Source organism: Pagrus major, chromosome 5, assembly GCF_040436345.1.
Source record: "Pagrus major chromosome 5, Pma_NU_1.0".
In the NCBI taxonomy this organism is placed as follows: domain Eukaryota; kingdom Metazoa; phylum Chordata; class Actinopteri; order Spariformes; family Sparidae; genus Pagrus; species Pagrus major.
The window spans coordinates 19534572-19559176 of NC_133219.1; the positions used below are offsets into that span (position 1 = coordinate 19534572).

The 24605-nt window shown below is 41.8% G+C and overlaps 2 protein-coding genes across 3 annotated transcripts in view; both read left to right on the top strand.

Moving 5' to 3' along the window:
- Positions 1–10851, top strand: part of susd2 (sushi domain containing 2) — a 40853-nt gene extending 30002 nt beyond the window's left edge. The window contains exon 14 of the mRNA XM_073467149.1: positions 10743–10851. Coding sequence (XP_073323250.1) covers positions 10743–10827 — 85 coding nt within the window. The 3' untranslated portion in view covers positions 10828–10851. The remainder of the gene's footprint in view (positions 1–10742) is intronic.
- A 1292-nt stretch (positions 10852–12143) lies between these two features.
- Positions 12144–24605, top strand: part of kremen1 (kringle containing transmembrane protein 1) — a 61320-nt gene continuing 48858 nt past the window's right edge. The window contains exon 1 of one of the 2 annotated variants that reach the window (XM_073467151.1): positions 12144–12672. In XM_073467151.1, the coding sequence (XP_073323252.1) occupies positions 12594–12672 (79 nt within the window). In that variant the 5' untranslated portion in view covers positions 12144–12593. The remainder of the gene's footprint in view (positions 12673–24605) is intronic. The other variant, XM_073467152.1, reaches the window with a different exon arrangement.

Genomic DNA, 24605 nt, shown 5'->3' on the forward strand with positions numbered 1-24605 from the left:
TCTCAACTGAACAGAATACAAACCATTTTCAAAATCCTTTATGCGCGGATCAACCGTTCTCATGAATAAAGATGTGCATCATTGCACTTTCTTTACAGCGAGCCAAGATGAAGTTGTGCTCTGTCCTGCTTGTTTGTTTCCCTTTGAAGAAGTTCATTCCTTGCAGAAAATTTCCTGTGACCCTGCTTCACTAGTCTCCATATCTCTTTTTACCAAATTTGACCCCATACTGTAACGCTTCAGTCATCTGCTTCAGTCAGATCCCATTTACAGCCACATGTTTTATTGTTGTGTGGTCTTTAATTTACTCAGTAGAGTCGGCAAACACCAATAGATCTTGTAGGATTTGGCATCTCTTGCATTTAGATTCCTTTTCCATAACTTGAAATGTATTTCTTTTAGTCATTAATTTATTGTGACGTGTCGCTGGCAGACATTAACAACAAAGGGCTGTCTGAGGGAGAATCTTCAATCACTAGATATAATCTGTCGAAGGATGACTTTATCCCCATATACCTTAGGTTTCAGTATGTAAAGCTGTTATTCCTTGACTCTAGATTTATGATAGCACCTGTCTGTTAGCACAACTAAACTGTTCCAGCAGGCATGGGAATTCCCATCAAATCCAGCTCCAGAATCCCCCGGATCATCAAGAACTTTGTTCTTGCCATCAGCGATAAAGCTTTGCAATCCTCCCCAACCATTACGCTTAATGATCTGCTTAACTAGCCGCGCAACGCCAAAGCTAGTTCCAAGAAGAAAGACAACTTCAAAAGGCACATATTCCTCCACGCCTGGTTTGTGTTTTCCCCCTTTTTTCTCTTTATCGCGCACCATGGAACTTGTCCGATGCACAGATATGATAAAGACGGAATTAAATCCCTGCTCTGTGTACGTGGAGTTTCATCTAAGGATTTGTTTGTGTGTGTCTTTCTGTGTGTGGGTGTGCATACAGTTTGAAGTCCTGTCAGTAGTAGTACACAGACACCACACACATACAGTGTACATATCTTTCAAATGAAACCGTATCAGCTGGTGCTAGCCCAGACTTGCCTCCGTCTCATCTTTTTCATTTTCTGACATTAGAGCCTTAATTAAGAAGCATCTTAATATTCAGTGATTTCAACATGCAGTGCTTCTTCGTGATCATTTTATCTGGTGAAAGTAGGGTGTTTGTCTGCTCCATTTATATCCTATTGATTTTAATGTGAGTGCATGAGATGACAAACTCGCGATTGTTTATGCAGTCATCTGCTCACTTTCAAGACTTCTGCACTTTTGTATCTAGTTAGCCCACATTCTCAGGCCCTAGGGGCAGGTATTGTTTACTGTCTAGACACACTTGCTTGTGGTATCTCTGAGTGTTCCTCTCTGTGTGTGTCTGTGCATATATCTGCTTCTGAATGTGTGATTCATATCAGGGGGGCATTGAAGGTCCTTCATTTTTCTCCCTTGGTCTTTCAGCATTTGTTGTCTCTTCCTGAACCGACAAGGTCAGAGAGCTCATAAGTATTCATGTCCCCGTCCCCGCTCAGCCCCGCGCTAATTGAGAAGACACAGCAGCCACAGCATCATCAGGTGAATTTCTTGTTATTCATATTTATGTAAGGGAAGGGGAGTTCCTCTTTGTTTCACTTCTGTCTTTCAGAACAGTTTGTGGTTAGTGTTTTTGACAATGGTTATGCAGGTACCACGCTATACATTCATCACTGTCAAGTGCAGTGAATACAGTGGCTGTCCATATAAACAATACAATACACCATGCAGGTATTTAAAAAGCATTTTTTCTTTGCTCAAGTTTTTCAATTAATTAATTAAAGGTGCACTCTGTAGTTTTGGAAAGTCTCAGAAAATTCAGAAAGGCAATATTTACAATGTAACTAAGGTCATAATACAAACTAAAACAATGATTTGATGTATTTCCAGAACTGAATAAACAAGCAATCCTCAGAAGGGAATAAGATCCCAAGAACGCTGTTGAAGGTAGGAGGAGGCTACTTTGAAGGGTCTTACAAATATAAACAAAGTCAAACAGTATGAAATTGTGTTGTCCTTGGAGGACAGTGCATGTATTTAGTTTATTGAGTCATGACAATCCATCTTTCCTCATGTTTTTGCAAAAATATTACCCTCAAAATATGAGTGTAGGGAGGTTCGAGAGGCTGTAACTATGAAAAAAAGAGAAAAGTGTACAAAAAGAACAATTACCATCAACAACTCAATTACTAGTGAAAAGGCAACCAGATGAACTCACAAACAAAGAAGCACATGGCCGAACATTCAGACGATATAATCATATGTGTATTATTAACACAATATCAGTATTTCATTAATAGTAATTCATTATTTTTTAATATCACGTTTATCGTGAATATTGTGATATTGCATCACCCCTAATTGAATACATTTAAATAAACCTCTGTTGCTGATTCAGCCGATCACCACAAGATAAATCTGTATTTCACAGTAGACAGAGTTTTTAAATCTGAGTGTGCGGCAACTTTCCCACACCAGTGGATCTGTCGGGTGGCGTTTTACGTCAACCAGCAAAGATTGGTTTGCTACAGCTGAAGGACGCCATAGCGAGAAAGTAGGAGTATAGTAGTGCCCACTGAGTCACACACACCTGACAGTGTTTGTGTAATTACTCTACCTGCCAGAAGGGGGAGACAAAGGTTCCGCTATGCAGATTTAAATAGTTAAAGCTGCTGTAAGTGATTTATTTTTGTTAAAATGTTATACATGTTATATAGTGTTTGGTCAGTAACCCCTGTCTCTCCTCCCCCTGCTCATTCAGTAAAAGAGAAAAGAACATTTCTGGTATCCCTGCCCATTTTATCCAATCAGGACAGAGAACTCCATAAAGAGGCGGTCCTGTTTGCTTGTGCTGCAGGATCCTCCTGTTTGCTGCTGTTGTATGTCTGGTGAATACCACTGCGCGTTCACGTGTTGACGTAGTCAGGAGGCAGGGGATTGCTAACTGCAAAACGGACAGGAAGGTAGCTTTAATAGTAATCTGTGCGCTTTTATTAGAGAGTAGTAGTAATCATAATACACATGTACTCAAACATAATGAGAAAATGCTGTTTATTATGTGTTAACTGATGCTACAGCATGCCTCTGTTGTACCCTCTACATGCCTCTGAATGGTTAAATAGTTAACATTACCCTGTGTGGGTTTTTTTTTTCGTTTTTTTTTCGTTTTTTACAAAAGGAGAGTTGTTAGCCTGTACTTTAAAAGTGTGTCACACAATAAAACAATTTGAATCATCACGGGGTTTGGAACAATTTCTTCATCATCAGAACTCTCTGCGTGCTGATGCCTTTTTCTTTTTCTTTTTTTTTTGCCCCTACCCTCCACTGAATATAACAAATAGTTATTTATGCAATTTAAATACAACCAGCAGTAATCTCTTGGTGCAATTCTCTTGAAGTGTCTCACTGTGCGACACAATGTAATTCTCTGAACTGGACTGAAATCTTCCAACTTGCTTTCCCTTCAGTTTCAGTGTGATTTGTAGGCAAGGATTTGTCATGCTTTCTCAGTGTTTAAATATTGCATGGAGGACATGGTTTCCTCTGACTAGTTTCATTTCATAATTGGGACTGAGATGTAGTGGGAGACCTGCCAAACATCAGCACAACATGGTTTATTAACAGTGACTGTGCAGGGGAATGGAGTTTATAAACCTTGAAGCTTGAAACCATAAACCTGCAAACATACATTCGTTTCTGCATTGTGTGGCCTGAAATATGGTACATGGCTTGTGTCACTGTATATCTGACTCTATAGGACTGTGTCTCTGTTTCCACTGGGTCGCCAAATGTTTAGCTGCTCAAATGGAATATGACGTCAGGACGCTTTTCATCTTCTTGTTGTTCCACTATTGTAAACATCGTAGCCATACCAAAGTTTGCATCCTGAAAGTGTGTTTCTCATCAGTGGTTTACACTTGCATATGGTGGATTGTGGTTCTTACATTGCGTTCCATGAATGGATGGAACGACAAAGACACCCATCAGAGGATGTTTGCAATGTTGTCGAGCTTCACGTGGGGGAAAAAAGAGGTGCAGTGTAAAAACAAGTCTGGCCTCAATATGCCCCACAAAGCTCAAACCCCCTGGAGTTGTTTGTGCGCAGTAAGAGTATTTGGATTGATTTAATGTGGTGACCACTTTCTAAAATCCTTTGAAGACCAGGCCCAGACAACTCTCAAAAGAAAATGCACCACTTACAAACGTAAAGAAAACATTCACATAATTGTATTTGTTCTGATTCAGCACAACAAGGTTTCCTAGAATCTGGGGACAACTATGCCCAAGTAGACATACATCAAGTGTCATTCCAGCCCAGTGGAGAACACTCATATGAGCTCTGGTACCACGGCTTTGGTCCTCTGTGCTCCATATCGTTCTTCAAGTAGAATAGTGTTGATGATCTTTTGCCATTAAAAGCTCTTTTTGAGTGTGAGCCTGATGTGGTTTCATTGTCAGCCCACAACAAAAGTTTTCCTCAGGATTATTGCCACAAAGCGGCCCACTGCATCGGGAAATTGTTTCATGGCGGGAAGAGCAACATCGCTGGCCAATAAGGCTCTTTTCCTGGTCTGTGATGAGTTAATAAGACGACATTTTTTGACTTGAATGATGATTGTGTTTGCCGTGATGTCCTTATTTCTTTGTTGGCGGTAAAGGGTGAATCAGAAAAAGAAAAGTTGTTGAGTTGTTTTGATATATTCTGTTGATCACAGTCCTTCAATCAGTGAAGAATGATGTTCAGCAGGAACACTGTAGTCCTTCCAGAAGATTTACATGTTCAAGTGAAACTTTGCTGTAGCATTACAATCAGTGGTATGTGGCTAGAAATATCCAGATGAGTCCAAATGAATGCTTGTGATGTTCTCTGTCTACTAGTAAATAGCAACTGTTTGAAAACACTTTTGCAACACCAACTATATAATTTTTTTTGATAATATGTTGTTGTGTTGACAGCTTGTTCCATTGTCCCCAAGAGGCCAATAAATCAATTAAACCAAAAATCCTTTTCGGCAAGTCTTGCCACTTGGCAGCTGTCTTGGCAACTCTCCTAGGCAGTTATTTCAGGCTAACAAGACCAGGCCCCAATCTAAATGACTGGGGAGGGAGCCAGAACGTCACTTTCAGCAGCAACAGCTTAAAAATTTGGTATCTTTGCCCCAAAATAAGGTTTAAGACGCCTTTAGCGCAAGATGTCAGTTTCACGACACCAGCTTCTTATACAGCTCAATCCAGAGTGCCACAATGTGACGCTGTCAGCTCATTCCACAAGAGTACTTGAACAAATGTGAGTTGAATGTCTAATGATTGAATAACCTCACCCTTCTTGGTAATCCTGTGCATTGTCATGACATCCTCCCCTTCCATGCCTATTAAAAGTCCGTCTGCAGCTGCACCAAATCGGTTGAAACTGTTGTGAATCTCAACAGTCAATGCAACAACGATTGGCTGATATCTTTCTTGGTTCGGCCCTGATAAAGCACGCGATTGGCTTTTTGGGGGGAAGGGGCAGGATTGGTGTCATACATCTGCCATCTCTGCCGCGTCTGTTCGAAATACTTTAAGTGGTTTGTCTCCTCAAGACATACCTCAAGGTATTTGATGTGAATATTTATCCAATAATGTTTTTGCATCAGCAAACATTGTTGTGTTGATTTTTGTAACTGAATTTGATGTCGTAACCGTTTTTTTGTATTTTTTTTGTAAAGACTAATTTGCTTCTTATTTTTCAAAAATTTCTCAGCACTGCTGCTACTGCTGCCACCCTATTTCAAATAAAAGTTACAGCGTCACCCAATAAATCAGTCACTTTTATATGTTTTCCCAAAAATGGAATGATCACTTATGCAGGGACCAGGCTCTGGTTTACAAGGGCCCTTTGAGGCAGATGGACAAGGAGCAAAACATGACTGCCTGGCATCCACTGTGGTTAAAAGACGGCTACTGGGTTGATCATTCACATCTTGTGTTTACTTCTCTTGTTCCCTGCTGCTCAAACCGGACAAACAACCGATGCAAAGTCATCACATCAACCCACGCAGGCTGTCCTCTTGAGGGACAATGCTAGTTGAGTTGATTACATTTCTATATTTCTCTGTTACTAGCTCATCTGTGCTTGAATAAAATGTTATGTTGAATCTTAATTTTATAGGTTTGGCCAGTTTAATCATGAGGTTGTTCTTACAAAGTTAATCTAGAATTATGAATTTGAGGGGAAAGTGAAATTGAAAGTGTCTCAAAATAGACATAAATAAGTTCAATGAAATTTGACTTAACGTTAATAAACAGGCTACGTTCTGCTTTCTGTCTCTGTGTTTTCTGTCATCACTGCAACACTTGAGAAGTGTTCACACACTCGAGCCTTTTTCCATTTTAATTGTTGTCTGTGAGCTTCTGTAAAGCCTGCTTGTTCTCATTATAAAAATTTCTCAGTGCTTTTACAGTGTGTCAGAACCCTGTTAACTGCTAAGAGCTCAGAGCACGATGACATTGCTAAAAAGAACAGCCACGCGGTCAGACAAGTTTCGAACAAATCCCCAGGTGAGCCAGGAAGAGATTAACAAATTTACCACCCAACTGTCTGTTGGTCACATTGCTCACAGTCTACAGAGTTTTCTAGGGTCAACGTTGACCTATGAATGTACTTACAATAGGTGTGTGCACTGGGCATTGATGGCTTATTATAGACTGGCATCTATTATAGACTGTTCCGTCCTTCACTCATCCTTCCTCTGTTTCTGTCTGTTTTCTATTGTTTCTCCTCTCGTGGTCTTCATTTTTTACGGACATAAAGTCGAGCGATGTTACAATAAACATTCCAAGGGGTGTCACCCACCCGGAGCCTAATTAGAGACCTGGGAGGCCTAGCAAGATGGATGATGCCTGTGTGTGTCAGCGGAGGGAGGCGGAGGAGGAGGGGTTGTGGTGTTCCAGTGGCTGCTGGTTACGTGCAGGTGGCTGGCTGTAAACGTTAGCTTTTATCTTGGCTTTGAACACGGGTGAGCTCAGGGGCCCGTACAGGTGTGTGTGTGTGTGTGTGTGTGTGTGTGTGTGTGTGTGTGTGTGTGTGTGTGTGTGTGTAGAGGACAGGAGTTGAGAGAAGATGTCGGTTGGGGGGTTGATACTGGGACAGATAGGGCCAGAGGCAGTCATTTGTCAAGGGGAGCCTACTTCAGCAGAGCTTTGCTGGGGTCAGAGAGTGACACCATAATGTGTGTTGTGTTTTGTGTGCAACCACTAATGATGTGGATCATATAGACACTGATGTGGCCTTGTGGGGGTTGTAGGCCGGGTCGAACAGACTTCAGACAACAACCAGATGCTTTCGTTGAGTAATCGCATTGACTCACTGTGTCCCCCATAGGAGTAGACAGAAGAAGTTGTGCGTCAAGCTTGTTTTGGTTTTAATTAATGTAATGAGCCAAGCGATGGCAGAGATTATTTCTGGCACTGAGGAGAACGATCCCGACAGCAAACAGTGACTCAGTGGTGATGTCAAAGAGGGAGACAAAATCGCCATCCTTCTTCTTGTCATGTTGCTGCCAACAGGGTGCCAGACAGACTTCCGCGAATCCCCTAAATTTAAAAAGAGGCAAGGTGTGTACTCCACTCATTTTAAAGCACCGATTTAGAACATCTTTTAAATATTCATTTTGAAGATATCTTTTTGAGATTTTTCTCTGAGCATTGCTGTTTAAATTCCCATTGTACAATGTCAAAATTTGTCTTTCCAAAACGATATCCTGATTTCGCTGGATAATCCATAAACCAATGTACTGTGATCCTCTTAAAGGTCCGGTGTGTAGGATGTAGGGTCACAAATGGAATGTAAAATGCATAATTTTGTTTTCATTGGCATATAATCACCTGAAACTAAGAACTGTTGTGTTTTCCTTGCATTTTTTTTTTTGGGAGAGGAAGCAGGTCTGCCATATTGCACCACCATGCTTCTACAGTAGCCTTCAAGGGACAAACCAAACAATGACTCTAGAAAAGGTCCTTTTGTGGATTTAGTGGCCATCAGAGGGAAGGATGAGGGGAGGGTTGTGCAGTTGGTTGCAATCTGCAACCTCACCAGTAGATGTCACTAAATCCTACACACTGGACCTTTAAAGCTGCAAGTAATGATTATTTTCATTACAGATAATTCTGCCAGTTACTTTCTAAATTTATCAGCTAATTGTTTCGTCTCCAAGATGTCTGAAAGTATTGAATTTGAGGTTATCATTAGGAATGTAGTGATGGAAGCATGTTGTTGTTTTTCTTGAGAGGTTACTGTGTTTGAATACCTGTTCTCCTGTTCCACTGTGATTTTTGTATATCATGTTTTATATGTTGCATTAATTATTTTGCTGTGATTTTGTTTGGCTTCTACCTGGGACAGGTCAAAGGGACTTCCTGGCGAAATTAAGGTGACATTAAGAAAAAAAGAAAAGCCAGTCACCGTTTCCTAGAGTTGAGTTGCTTGTTTTGTCCAAGCAACATTCGAAAAAAACCCTGAACTATTCAATATACGATACTCTAACAAGGAAAAGCGGCAAATCATTTTTGTAGTCTGGTGTGGCAGGAATGTCAAAGACTCAAAACCTGGATTAATGAACACCAAACCTGTCTGCATGGTTTGATACAAGTGAATATATGCTTTTATTTTATTTCATTTTTTTGATTAATCTTGTGGTTTCTCTGTCTCTCTCTGATGAAACAAAATTACATATCAAAATAACATTTTTTCGTGCCACACTTAAAAGCTTTGAGCGCCTCAGGTACAATGCAGCCAAAGATTCTCCCGGATGCCAAGAAGAAAAGCATAGAAGGAGAAATAGTTTTGACCACAAAGGGGAGAAATGTGGCATTAAGATTCAGGGCCAGGCCCTCATGTTTACCCGAGAGGAAACAAGGACATGACATAGTCTTGGCTCCTGGATTTGTGAATTCAAAGCATCTGGGCCAACTTCTAATTCAGCTATGCATAACTTCCCATTGGCAGGCAGGTCAGGGATGCCAGAGTACTTTCTAATACATCTCAGTGGATTATTCTTGCTATGACCTCCAGCCTCAGCCTTGCATAACTCAGCAGGCAGGATACACTGGCGAAGAGTGAAGGGCTCAGCGCTCACTGTGGACACCCATGCTAAAAAATGCGCACACGGCACAGCGAAGAACTTTGGACACTTGTTATCTGATGCTCTGGACACATTAAAAAAAAAAGAGCTGAACTGCTTAAAAGGCAAAATGCCAAACAAATAAAGTGTGAATGTCATGTGTGGAAGGGCCAAGTTTTATCTGAAGAGAGAAAAAAGACAGAACAGAATTACTGTAACTCCAGCAGACCACGAGGAATGCGGCCAGGCAGCGTGTACAGACAAGCCCAACATGTGATCACACACACATACACACACGCACAGAAGACAAAGGAAGCCTTGCTACCATAACTGAACAGCATCACTGACTGATAGCAGGGAAAATGGGAGGTAATGACAGGAGTCCAATTCTGGTTGATTTTCATATGGACACAGTCGATTATATTCAGCCTGAGGGCACTGAGACTGCTTTGTAGGGTCACATGCTCTTAACATGTCACATACTAAATGATGCAAACAATGTATATGATGCAGTGATGGAAGAAGTATCCAGCTCAAGGAATTACCTCAATGTAAAATACTTTGCAAGAGGTTCTTCAAAATCTTACTTAAAAGTAAAATATGTATTCATGTATAAACAAGACCACTGATATGTATTTTGTTGAGTTGTGTACTTACATCATCCCAGATGTTTCCAACAATGTTCAAACCCAGAGAAAGTCCACAAGTTTAATCAAGGTAATGTTGCGTTTCATTAGATCGCCACATCAGATGGATTTTCATCAGCAGTGGTGGTTGTTTAATGGTGTATACAGCAACAGTGAAGCGACTTTGACGTCGGCCAACTCTGCGGATCGCTGCTGCAGTCAGGGTGATAAACAGGAGTGAAGATAAATCAATTTTTTAATCTCAAAAATTAAAAGTTCTCTCTGAAGTATGGCTCCTGTAAGTGTTGCAGTATATTACCATGTATTAGATTATCAAAAGTACTACAATATACGGCTGCATAGATGTGTGAGAAACATTTTAAGGCTGCAGCTAATCAAACTTGAGCTCATTTAAACTACTTTATATACTGATAAGTAGTTGATCTATAAACATTCATCATGTTTTGTATGTGAAATATTACGTTGCAAAGTAACTACAGCTGCAAAATACATGTAATAGAGTTTAAAGTACAATATTTACCTGTGAAAGGTAATAGAGAATACCTATAAAGTAGCAGAAAATGAAAGAAAAGTAATAAAGAGTAAAAATACCTCAAAATTGTACTAAAGTACAGCTTTGGAGTAAATTTAGTTAGTTATTTTCCACAACTAATACATGCATTTAGACTGAAAACCAGCTTCAGTTTCAGAAAAGGTTTGCTTATAATAAACTGTCAGTTTGCCTGAATCATAATAAATCTCTTTCCCTCCAACAGTTTCAGCCTTTTACTGTAATATAAGTGCAGTTTTTACCAGCCAGTATCTGAAGGCCGCACAGTTACATTTCTCAAAAGGGCACACGTCATGCTAGATTACTTTCCCTGCGCACCCCATCTCAACCCCGTCGGTTTTGGCAAAATAAATGTTGGGCCTTTTTTCTTCAAGAGGGCTGAGATCATACTGGATTTTCTATTTTTAGGCTGACTGCTTTTGGCTTTGGACACCTCCTCACATTGCTGCTCGATGCTAGCAGTGAAACACACGAGGGAGCTGTTTCACACTGAAGGTGAGGCTGTCAGTCTGATGGCAAAGAGGTGCATGGCACTTACGGTGACAGTGCACCTGTTACTAACTGGGGAGTGAGGTAAGAAAAGCTTCAGAGGAGACATGTGAAGGGAAAGTCAAACAACGAGTGTAATTAATATGTTTTCACGTCCTGATTTTTCATCTGATGTGTTGAATTTCCTTCAGGGTGAACATTTATACAAACATATCACCAGCTTTAAAGTGATGGACTGAATCTGCTCATATGCCCCTCAGTTTAGAAAAAGAAAACATTGCAGCATTTTTCCCCCCTTTTTTTTTTGATTAAAGAAGAATCACATAAAGCACTGTGGACATAAACAACTAAATCTGACCCTAAGAGGGGAGTCTTTCTAGACAGATTCCCCAAATGTCACCCAGGGACTTCCAGCCATCCACACCAAAGGCCTTACTTTTATTTATTAAAGGGACACTGTGTATTTTTCGGAGAAGAAATACAAACATTATTTACAATACTGATGAGGTAATAATATAAACTCATAAATATTTCCAAAGCTGAATAAACAAGCTGTTCTCAGAGGAAAAGAAGGTCAGGTTTGGCAGGGTCTGCCAAATATAAACCAAACAGTTTGTTTATTTAGTTTGTTAAAGCATAAAAAAACAGCCATTGAAGATCGTTCTCTTCTGATTAAAATGCCTTTCCCAAAACTACGTAGTGCACCTTTAAATGTTGGCAGATAGGCAGACAAATCCAAGAACTTGTTTTTTTTTTGCTATCACAAGTTTCTTTGATCCCAACTGCAACATCTGGAACAATACTTGTATTTCTTCTGCAATAAATACTTAGTGAGTATAATCATTTCCCTAACCACATCTTAATTAATCTCCTTTGTTTGAAACCTGCATTTAACCACTGCTCTGCCATAATCAGGAGCAAATCTCTCTCATTCACTCCCTCCATTTTTTTAAAAAAAATTTTATTTTTTATTGTAGCCATGAAAATGATGTACAGCTGAGATCCTTTGACTTTTGTACTGAGCATAGCCCAGAGGTCCCCAGACGTAATGGACTCCCAATTAGATTTAGACCCCAACATAAAAACCAAGACAACACTATAATGTTCCAGATGGGACTTACTGTGGGTCTCTTGCACCATCCAGTATGTTTACAGTGAACTATCCTGCTTTATGATGGTTCTGATCTCACCTCATGTCTATAATATTACTACAGGGACCTGAGAGTCAATGCGTAATGATCTTTTGGTACTTTTTACCCTCTGGAATAGTTTATTGATGATATTCTTGCTTTTTTTCAGTTTTGCTGTAATATAAATCTATACTAAATTTATTGTGTGAATGTGCTTTAAATCCAGTTTTCAGAATGGGAAAATCAGTTTATACTTACAAACCTGCTCTTTGCACCACCCTTCCTACCCCAGCACCGCCACCCATCCTCCTCCTCCTCCTCCTCCCCCTCCTCCCTTCCTCCTCCTCTTTTCTCTCCGCTGCTGCTTCCCCAGCGCTGCAGGTTGAATCTATTGCCCCTATTTCCTGTCACATGGGTTGGAAATAGGATCCCTGCTTTCTACTATCTGTTCCCGTCGTTGTGGTGTCAGTGTAGTAGTAGCTGTTGGACCTGCCTTGAAGTTCAGGGACTTTTTAACGGCGACTCGTGCGCAGACCCGGACAGTCAGTCAGTCCAGCAGCCCGCCGGTCTGCATGCGCATCTGTCCGCCAGGCTGCCCTTCACTTCACCTGAGAGCCACTCCAGACTCTTTAATCGCACCATGGATTCCTGGACAGTCACCTCCGCACTTCTCCTCGCTGGGGTTATGTCTTCTGCGGCTCTAAGTCATTTCGACACCGGTAAGTCAAAACTTTTCTGCTCGCCTTCTTTTCTGGGGACGTCTTCTCGATGATTATCTGCGTCGTCGGAGGCGTCTCCAAAGTGGCTCTTTTGCGCACGGGACAAGCTGTTTTTTTCCTATCATAACACACACACACAACACACACCGTAAAGTACGCTGATTCAAATGTTGTAGCGTTGTTTTCCTATTTTGTGTCGAACACTGCAGTCGCAGTAACTTCATTCATAGTTCATCGCCTTGGTCCGAGTCCCACTACGGCGCTGTTTCCCAACCGGGAACTGGGATGTTTACAGACGGCGTACAAACAAAAAAGGAAATGTTTGTGTTGTTATCTGATTTCTGTCTTCTTCTTCTTCTTTTTCTTTCTTTAATATACTGAATAATCTGATTAGACTGCAGTTTCAGTGTTGGAGTAAACACTTGTGGTCCAAACCGTATCCAAAGGTGTCCTCCGACCTGTAGAGTCAAACTCCTCACAAATAAGGTTCTGTATACATTTAGTAAAGACAAAGACATACTCAGGAATCCCCATCTTGTCGTCCTGGAAGCTGCGTTTTTGATTTAATCAGGAAAACGACGAGTTCGTAACCAAAGCCAGCAGCTTTTACGCACTCGACTCTCCGGCACATCCTGCGCCTCTAAAGCCTGACATGTTTACCTGTTCTGCATCCGATGCTGTAATCTGATCGACCACACTGTCGTGGTGCATTCTCACATGTTCGTAATGGTTTCAATGTCCATCATAATCTTTTTTCTTTTTTTTTCTTCATCTTAGTCTGCGCTTCATTACTGGCTATTATGTCTTTAATTGAGCCGTTTAATGATCGTTTCTTCCTCCCAAAATGAAGTGGAAACCCTCCGCGCGGTCATCTGATATCATCCGCTTAATTCGCCATCAAGTTCAGACTAATACGCGGGGACACGCTCGCGTCTGTCTGCAGGACTTCAAAGTTAGAGCCGGATTCCCATTCAGAGCTGCCTTCCCGGAGAGTATTTTCTCCTAATGTGTACGTCTAATAATGATGACCGCACTAACCGAGCTTCTCCTTGCTGTAATTTGCGCCGCGTTTCATGTCGAAGCAGCAAATCCTCATGCTTTCCTTTTTAATTTTTTTGTCTCTTAATTATACCCTTGGATTTCAAATTAGAGGGTCCACCATCTGGGCTAGTGCGTAAGTACTCCCATGTGTACCTATGTATTAACAAAGTATTTAAAGCAATGGTATTCCCCCTCATAACACTGGGGAGAAGAAAGGCCAAGTTTATGTTTAGTTGAAGTCAGCTGTGCCATAGTCACTGCACAGGAAAACAATCATTTCATGCGTCTTCAACGAGTCAGTCTCTCGGTGCACACGCAGAGAGGGACTGTTTGATGTTCCCTTAATGTTTGGACACCTAAAGATTTAATCCACCCTAAATTACAGTTAAGGCACAGCTGTTAGTTCAACCACAGATTATTTGCTAGATGTCTTCAGCAGTCGATACCAGAAAACTGGTCCTGTGTGTTAAATGTCAGTGTCATGCCCTCAGAATCAAAGAGTAAGTACTTCTTCCCAGAGAAATCCAATCAGAGGAGATTAAGTTTATGAGTGATGCAACATGCAAGAACCTCGGGGGGAATGTGCGAGGCAGGTCGAGGACAAGTTGACACACCAAAATATCTGCCACACTGCACTGAAATGCTCGATGTGGATGTTATAAGAGAGCTACTTACATCTCAGATCAAAATCTGGGCATGTGCACAAAAGAATCCTCAAAAACAGCAGAATTTAAATTAAACTGCTCAGGCCAGGTGATACAGCAGCGTATTAAAGGGGCGCTGTGTAGTTTTGGAGAAGAAATTCAATATTGACAATATTAACATGGTAATAATACAAACTCAGAAATATGTATCTTGTCCATAAGTGAATAAACAAGCTGTTCTCAGAGGAAAATAAGGTCCCCAGAAAACTGTTTGAAGCTAGAAAGGTGGCAGGGTCAAGTAAAACAGTATGAAACTGTGTTTGTCCTTGAAGGTCTGTTTGTTTATTCAGTTCATTCAGTCATGAAAACAAAGAGAGTTTGTTTATTTAGTTTGTCATTGAAGCTCTTTCTCTTCTACTTAAAATTCCTTCCCCAAAACTACATACATAGTGCACCTTTAATACATGTACATTGCTACAAAATGTTGCATAGAGCGCCTTTAATACTTTGCAGAGTGCCAGCAGCTGTTGCCTCTGCGACAGCGTGTCTAAAACAATTATACTGGAGTGCTTTCACTGTCCTGCTCGGCTGCAGCAGCGCATCAAGCAGAGGTGTATTAACAGCATAAGTGTTTTTAATCTTGTGCTGAGGGACAATCGTGCGCTCAGTGATATGCGTGCACACAAACAGAGACGCGGCAAAATGTGAGAGATGACGTGTTGCAGGAACAGCTAAGTGCCTTTATACAACCTATAATGTGAGAATGGGCCCATTCAGCCCACTTTATACTCAACGTGTGCAGTGTTAGTTCACCACAGGCCCTTAACATTAATGTATATGATGTCTCCTCCACCTGAGCTCAGAGGCTTTATAAAGAAACCCATCCAGACTCCCACATTATGTTTTGTCGTTGCTCACTTGGCAGCTGCTCAGGCCCTTCACGCAAATGTACACACAAGTGGAAGCCGAATCCTGTCAGAGCTGTCAAGATGAGGCGTAATTGAGCTACTCTGTAAGCCGGTAATGATGCAGCTGATGGTGTTGATGTCGTGAACAAGCTCGAGCTGGTTAATCAGCGTGGAATTATTTTGTTCTTGATGTTTCTGGTGTCCATGACCAGTCTTACTGGCCGCTTGATGATGGGGGATCAGAGGTGAAAGCAGTTATGAGGGTCCCACAGTGCATTGCAGACTCACATGTATATTTTTTGTTTATGTAAATTAGGCTTCATCTTATTGAAATGGAGGTTGAGGAAGCTTTTTCATGTTCCTGTTACAGTGTTAATGTGACTCACCTTCAAAGTGATCCTTTGTAAGTTCGGTGGCAGGGTGAGCAAGCTGTTTTCCTGTTAGTACACGCAAGGATAACCTATAATCTATCCTAGTGGTTCCCTGCCTGGGTCAGGGGATGGTTAAAGGAATAGTTTGTCATTTTGGGAAATGTGCTTATTTGCTATTCTTGCTGAGAGTTAGATGAGAAGATTGTTACCACTCTCACACATGTCAGCTAAATATGAAGCACCAACCAACAGCTGGTGAGCTCATCACAAAGACTGGAAAACAGCTAGCCTAGCTCTGTCCAATAGGCTGAAATAGTCTGATACATAAACCCTGTTAAACTGGGACATGTCTTTAGTACAGTTTGGTTTTTACAGATTAGACAAATTAGAAATAATGTAGTGAGCTTTGGGGGTGTTGCTAAGTGGATTTCATTGTTTTCACTGTTTTCATTTGTTTCCAGTCTTTGTGCTAAGCCAAGCTTCATATTCAGAGGACAAATTTGAGAGTGATATCGATCTTCTCTCTACCAAAAAGCAAATAATTGTATTTTCTAAATTATTGTTCCATAGTGCAGGAGTGAATCTTAAATCTTTCTCTTGTCTTTGCAATTTTCTTGTAAAATTCTGAATTGATTTACCCTTTCAGGCCTGTTGTAATTATTCAAATGAAAGAATCTGAAAAAGGGAAAATAACTCTTTTGTTGAACCGCTCACCGTTCATTGTTGAATGCAACCTGTCACAGGAGATCGTAAGAAGGGAATGCTTTGATTTAGAGGTTCACACAGCAACAACTGATCTGTCTGATCACACTTTTCGCAGCCGTGATTAACAGCGAGAGTTTCAACGAGAGCGACGTGAAACAAGTGGAATCACGACCTGTCTATCACTGGACTTTCTTTGACTTTTAAAGGTTTGTTTTGTGTTGAGCTGAGGCTTGAAAAGGACATGCTGTGACATTTTGGCAATGTGCGATACACTCTCATTACATGATCACACAAGACAGAGCTGTCAGAAATACAGCCTGATGAAGAAAACATCAGGTTAATACGCTCGACCAACTGAATCTTTGGCTGATCAGTGCAGGCGAGAGGGCTTTCTTTTCCTCTGCAGTCTATGCCAAGTCTCTACTTAACTAGACATGCATGAAATAACTTCTAAGGCCACACTGAGAAGATTTGCAAAGGCTGATTTCTGCGCAGAGACGTCTATAATCTAATAACTTGCTGCAGGTGAATCACCTCGAATATTTCCAGACCAAATTGGAGATTTTTAGGCTTTTTACTCTCATTCAACACAGCCACTCTTCCTTCTTCCTTAAAGCACTGTAGGCACCAAACAGAGCGATTGGGGGATGAATGACAGCATGTGTTGTGATTCCTCTTTGTAGCCTAACACGCATATAAGCTGCTGCATAAACTGGCAACCCTCTGTTTCATCTGGCAGCCTGCTCTGTTTCCTGCCCCCCGTCTGATCGCTGTCCAGCAGGGCATGATGCACTCGGCCGCAGACGGAACTGGGCGTCTCTGTGTGGCGCAGTGGGAGAGGCGAGGTGGCCGGAGCGCGGTTTGAAGCACTGCACGGACTCCTAAACAGTAGCTCACACAAAAGTCTGGATTGTAGTTTCTAAGGCTGGCAACAGTCGTGCAGCTTCTGTGTTCACTAGGTCGAAGTGGGATTGATAGGAGTCTGCAGTGTGTTTTCAGTTGTTTGCATTGACTGTGCGTGTTTGTGCGTGCATGTGTTCACCTGTCAGTCTCGAGGAGGCCAGAAGCTTTTTAACATTTCTGTAGCCTTTGGTCATATTACATGACCAGCTTCATCAGCAGGATGTTAATAACACTTTATGGACTTCATGTCTCAAACAAGAGTTTCAAACAATGTCCTAAATAGTGAAAAATGACCATCAATGCAGGCCAGAGCCCAGGGTAACATCCTCAAATCACTTGTGATCGCCGACCAACAGTAGAAAACTCAAAGATGTTTCAATGTAAAGCGATGTCAAAACAAAGAAAGAATCAGATTCTCACATTTAGCAAGCTGGAAACGACACATTCGACAGCCTCCCTTTTAAGACTGATCATTAATTTTCTGCCACTCAACTATTCAGTTAAACAGCTAGTAATTTCAACACTACATGCGTGTGTTTGAGTCCAGTTTAAATGTGAAGCAGCTGTGGCTTTCCAGAGCCTCTATAAACCTCCAACGTTCCTGTTCCTGATTTTAAAGGGGCCATGTCAAGTGTCAAACCAAGAGGTCTCACATCTTCTATCTGATGCCCCTCCTTTCATGTAACCCCCCCCCCCCCATACACACTAACACACATAACCACAGACACATACACACACAAAAACCACTCTCTGTCTCTGCCCAATCCACAACTCTCTCTCATCCAGCCAATCACCATATCTGTCTTGAATTAATCCACTTTCAAACGCAGTCCATACAGTGCAGTTTATGACTGGCCTCCATCAACCTTTGTAACCCCTGAGACAGAGAGATCTTTGTGTGTCTGTGTGTGTGTGTGTGAGAGAGAGAGAGATAGAGAGATAGAGAGAGAGAGAGATACTCTGAATCGTCTGCCTCGGAAGATAATAACAGGCCATCTTCAGCCAGGATCTGAAGAAACACGAGCTGGTGTTGGCAGAAGGGATCGCAATGGAGCGCTGGTTTGAGGAGGGACAGCGGGTTCTTAAAGAGTTTAGCATAAGGGCTTTCGGTGTGTGGGTAAACCCTCTGAGCTCAGTGTGGGGAGTGTCAGAGGGCATTATGGGAAGAGGGTGCATGGGTCTGGGTCTCAGATGTGGGCTGTGCGGTGTCCTCCCCCCCCGCTTTTCCGGTTCATAGATGGAGAGCTTCTGTGCTGCAGACACAAGTTCGCACAAACCACTGTGGTAGATTGGAGTAGCGTACAGTACTGTGTGTGTGTCTAAGTAGCCGTTCATGATTAAAGATGTGACTGTGTGTAGACACCAGTGGGAGTTTCAGACTTTATGGAAACTTATTATACTCATTTTCAGGTTCATCATTTTATTTTCGGTTACTACTTGAATATGTTTACATGCTTCAATGCTCAGAAAACACAATAGTTTTTCTCACACTGTCCAGTGCTGCAGCACTGTATCCCCCTCTGTCTGAAACGCTCTGTTTTAGCGCCTGTCTCTTTAAGCCCCCCTCCCGAATATCCAGTCACCTCTGATTGGTCAGCTCACACACCTGAGCCAGCCTCGCTAACAACAAAAGAGCAGCCGTGCTAAATCAATTCTTACGACCAAAACTAGCTGTAAGGCATAAATCATGCAAATGTGTGATGTGAAGTCTCAGAATTAAAGGCGGGACTACTGACGAGGTGTTCAGGAGCGGTGTTTTCTGTTGGAGAGAGGAGCTTCTGTCTGACTTTTTATTTTTCAAGATCTTTTTAGTGCACAAAAACCTATATAATGTAAAACACTGAAGCAAAGGGAAAAGTCCAAAAAGCATAATAGGTCTCATTTAGGACAGAAGACATTTTTATAATGTAGGTTAACTTTGGTTCTTAGTATGACCCGGACCGTGCACATTAATCGGGTGAATGACCCATCCCCTTTTTTGAGTGAACATAACAAGGAAAGCATTGTAAACAAAAACATATTTATACATACAAACATAGAAAGCCTTATTAAAAATTCTTAATTTTATTAAAATATTTATTCTTAGAAAAAAATCATGTGCTAGAATAAACATTAATCTATAGTGCAAGTAAATTATTCTCATGTTGAAGGCGTCAGTGCTAGTAATAAAGTCACCTAGAATTATCAGATGCCTCAGCTCTACAGTACGCACCATTTTAGCATCTTTCAGCCCATTGTTTTGGTTTTTATATTCCTCAGCTAGTTTGGTTTACACTCGTCAGCGTTGTTTGGTCTGCAGCAGCTGTTTAGTCTGAAAAAACAACTGCGTGCTACCTGCTTAGCGCCAAAAAGCAGACCAAGTTAGCGACCAGCTGCTGGAGACAGCATTTAGATGCTAAAGAGCTAGATATTATCCTCACGAGTTGGTGGAGACCAATCCCGAGCAAAGTGACAAGTTTAGCATACATTTGTAAGGTGGCATTAAACACAACTCCAAATGAACGCTTATGTTGTCCTGTTTCAACCTGATGTTTAGATAGGCAACCGTCTGCCAGCAAGAAGGCCATAGCATTTTTATTTATATACTACTGAAAATGTTCACTGTTTTAATGTAAACTGTCAAACATCACACTTAAACTGTTTGGGTGAGGATATTACACTCAGGGTAGTGACATCATTGGTCTGTTGTTCTCTTTTCTAACTTTAAAGATAATGTGAGTCGCTTGCCTTTCATTCAAGGGCATGCAAAAGTGTTGGCATCAATCACAGGACAGAACAATCTACCGGGGACACATGGTTGCTTTTATGGCCTATTTTCTCATCACTCATTGGAATCATGAGCAAGCTGACAAATGGGGCAAGTCTCCCTAAAACTTTCGTACACTCTACAAAACTTTATGTGCAGGTTCAGTCAGTATGTCCTGGTTGTTTTCACAGTAAACCAAGTCAGTCTGCCTCCTCTTTGTGTTGCATCCATGCGTAATCAGCTCCACACCAGCCCATATGGCGCCCTCATGATTCTTCAGTGGAATGCCCCAAGAGGTTACGTTTACCAAGACAACAAAACACAGCAACAAAGACCGACCACGCATATCGACTTCAACTGACACTGTTACTGTGAGGTGACCGACAGCAGAACGGGCTGTTGAGTTATGGTGCAGAGATACTAACATGCTACTTTGCTCTTGGCTCTCCTTCTTGAGCGAGTAACGCACGAGATCACCTCACATAATTACAAGCAGAAATATAAGATCATCTTTATCGGGGTTATAGTTTTGTAGATTTAAACATTATTTTGTCAAGGAAAAATGCTAAACTTTTGCTGGTTCCAGCTTCTCTGCTGCTTTCCTTCTCAGAACTTTTTCTCACATTTGAAAGACTGAACAATTAAAGATCATATTCACATGGCGGCCATTTTCCTCTGATGTCAGACTCAGTGGGAGGTTTAATTTCATACTGCATAAGTTGTATAGACGTTGTATAGTCTGACTAATTGTTATCACTACTTTCTGATTGATCAGCAACAATTAGCCATTATTAACATACTTGACTCGATACCCCGTTAGCTAACGTTAGCATTGAAGCACTTCCTAGCCAACGTTACTATTTGATTACATACGCTTCTCCTTTCAGGGTCCAATAGATATGTCCAAGATGTGTGTTGATATTTTAGAATTTCTTTGTCATTTAAGATAGTAAATGAAGGGTCTTTGGGTTTTGACGTCACTTGAGCATTTTTCCTCATTTTTCTGATCTTGTATGGTACAGGGTTATTCCGATACCGATACCAGAATCGAAAATGCGTCCGATACATCCTAAAATGCTTTGATCTATCTGATACCATGTAATGTATTTAGCAGAAACTAAATCCTGATACTTTCCAGCAGCGTCAACTACACTTGTGTGCAACTTAACAAATTTGTTTGGTATCAAACTGGTACTCAGCATTGGTGTTGTGAAGGAAAAAATTGTACTGGAACATCTCAATTTATAGACTACGATAAACTGAGTAATCATGAGATTAACAAGCAGATAATGAAATTCATTGATAATGAAAATAATCATTAGTTGCAGCTCTATAATCAACAGATTGGGAAAAAAAAGTTAGTTTTAGCTGCCCTGTAAATAACACATCAAATCTCCCACCAGAAGAAAAATATGGTTCGTGCAGGAGTAAAAACAGGCTAGGAAGAGGCTCTTCTTTCCAATCACACAATACAGTTGTACATTTGTATGTTACCTCGTTGACAACAAGGTAGCTTTAAAACTAAGCCACAGCTCATTAAAGAAACCTCCTCATCTAGTGCTCCAGGGACAGTAGCACAAGCTCACAGACGCTACCTAGCAGTGTAAGAAGAGGAGACAGGGATGAGCTGCACTCATTGTAGAGCCAGACAAAGAGAGTAGAAAGTTTTAAATGAAAGAAAATAGAGCATTTTCCTTTTTGCGTATCCCAACTCTCATGGTACTCAGCATGCCTTGACTTGTGAAGACAGGCCAAAGTTTTGAAGAATTCCCTCATTTGCTTGGCCAAAAGTACGTTGAATCTGGCTCACAGTTGGTAACAGAAGAAGGGGAATAAAAAAGTCCTCTGGGTCAGAAATGTGTGCTTCTGTGTCAAGCAGCTGCCCATTTACTTCCTGCTGACCTCTGGGTGGTGCCCTCCGAAGGTCAAGTTGCGGGCAACGCCCTTGTTCTTCCATGCCAAGGGATTGGACTGCCCATAAAACCACCAACCACTAAGACGGAGAAACAGACCTAGTTATTATAAACACAATCATGCTTATTATCGTGCCACTGTGATTCTCGTCCTGTCGTGTTCAAAGGCTTATTTGTTCAAGTACCTCTCTCCATGTCAGTCCCCGCTCTCCCCATTTCTCTTTTTGAATGTCTGTTGACTTATTCATTTTTCTCTCACCTTGTGCAAATCACCACCTGCCAGGCGGTTAGTCGGGCAACCCGGCATGCAAAGCAGCCAGACCAGTTCCAGCTTTAGGATCTGTGATGGCGATGGTGGCGCATGGATAGCCTCCCTCAGAGGTGACAAGGCATGACGGGTGCGATAGTCATGTAAAGCACAGAGCGGCGAGAGACAGAGGCGTCCTCAAACAAAGTGGAGTGAGGTTGACTGTGTCACTTTGGTCCCTGATCCACGGAGGCGGTCCTGTGAGACAACATGAAATTAAGCTGTCAAGCTGCTGCTGGCTGTACACAACTGTCAGGCTTGAAAGAGATAAACAATGTTTAGGTGGGAGAGTGCACACAGAGTGGCTAGAGTAGTGGTTTGTGAGGTTTTGTTGCTCAAAGGTCAGTCAAGACCAGAGTATTTTTTCTGAATGAGCTGTGACATGTTGTGTTTGGATGCAGCTCTGTTAAGAAACGTCTTTACTTTTTCTCTCCCAACTCTTCACCTCAAAGTATCTAAAAGTTTTCTTCCTCCTTCTCTTGTAACTAATTCTCCCCCTCTTTCCTTTCCCTCTTTTGCACATTTTAATACTATTATGCATGAGATGTGTACCCTGGCCTCTTCGTGTACCTTGACATTTGCGTATGCATGAGGAGACCCACTCCAGTCAATGCCGAGTGACATTCTCTCTCAGCTTTGCTGGTGCTCTCTGCAGCAGCCAGAGCCCATCAGCTGGAACACACTCCAGGGCGAGGGGGTAAATCAAATAGTCAGAGAACAGTAATGAAATACCATAGAGCCTTATGCTCCTCTATGAATTCTATTAACTTTCAAACAAACAATTGTTTTCATTATCAAAACCCAATTTAATTCACAGAGAATGGAATTTTAAAGGAGGTTTTAAGGCCCCGGGGAGGAAGTGGCTAGTGCGTGAAGACGTTACACAAAATCTAGCTTTCTGCCTCAAAGCTGGATTAATACACTGACGTGAAATCAAAGTAGAGTGTTATCAGCTCTGGGCCTGCTGATAAAAGGGAGTGCAGCTTTGCCATTCCCTAATAGCGCTCATTGGCTGGTCTTTTGTTTCTGCATTTCAACGAGAACAGGAAAAAACGATTAGACTGTGGTTTGATTTGTTTTGGTACAAGCCCAAAACCATTCTGGCTTCCTGTCTCCGTATTTCTCTTTTTGAACATACTATTAATAAAGCTTTTGACATAGTATGATTAAGGTAAATTAGCTGTTATTCTTTCTTTGATTCAAACATGTAACATGTTCCAAACATCTCGCCAGTGATTGGTCGGGTGTTTTTACAAAAAATCTCCACAGGCTGAGTTTCAAAGCAACCATGTATTTTTGTGGTGTCACATGCAATTCTGAGTTTTGAGAAGCGTAACCAAGAACATAACGGGAGGATATTGAATTGCTACTGTGTGAGACATGACCTGTCCGGCGAACCTAGTTCTTTTTATACAGCAGTTATGGTTGGGCCAGGGCCACTGAGGTCTCTGCTCTGCTGCGGTAGAGTAATGGCAACCACTTTAAATAAATGGAGAGTAATTTAGCTGCTGAGCCCCGGGGTCTGGTTAGTGTCCAGCTGCAGCAGTTTGTGGCCAAAGAGGCAAATTGTCGCCTTTCCTCTTTGCTGGAAACGCCCACCTACAGCACTGATTCGACAAGGCCAAGCAAGTGGACATGGCTAAATGGACAGAGCAAACATTTGGACAAGTGAAGGGAGCAGACGTAGCTAAGTGGACAGCAAACAAAGGAACAAAGCCAGTAGCGGGCAGAGCTAAGAAGCCGTGACAGTGGATCAGAGAGTGCAGAACAGGGGTTGCACGACATGTTTCAGTGTGGTCATTTCTGAAGGAATATGGAAATAAACATCCATTAGCTTGAGCTGCGATAGCACAGTGATAGTTAACTGAACTTTACCAGTTCATGGACCCTACTTTACAAACGCATAGGAACATCTCAGTCATCCGTTTTCACAAATAACCATTGTCCCTGCGGAGCCAGTGATATCCCATCGCAATGCAAGGCCCTTTGAAAGAGGCTTTAACTGAAAAGGGGTGAAACCCAAGTCGCCAAGAGGCCCTGGTTTAGTTGTCTGTCCTGCATCGAAGGTGAATACAGCTCCCCGAGGTGAACACAAAAAGGGTTGGGTCTGCAGCAGCCTACGTGGCACCAGCCCACGACCAACGCCAACCGAGGGGTGGTCACACTCGGCCGATGCCGTGAAACAGAATCTGCTGGCCCTCAATAGATGCCTCGAAATGGATCCCCTTCCCAGGGAGGCCGGTGGGATGCCCCCTGTCTTTTACCAGAGCCATCTGGTTCCCAGTACTGCTGCTCTTCCCACAGCCTCACAAACCACAGTGAAAAAGGATCGCTTTCATAATCAAGATCAGGAACTAGAGACGTGGCTGGTTAAAAGGGGTCTGAATGTTGAGCG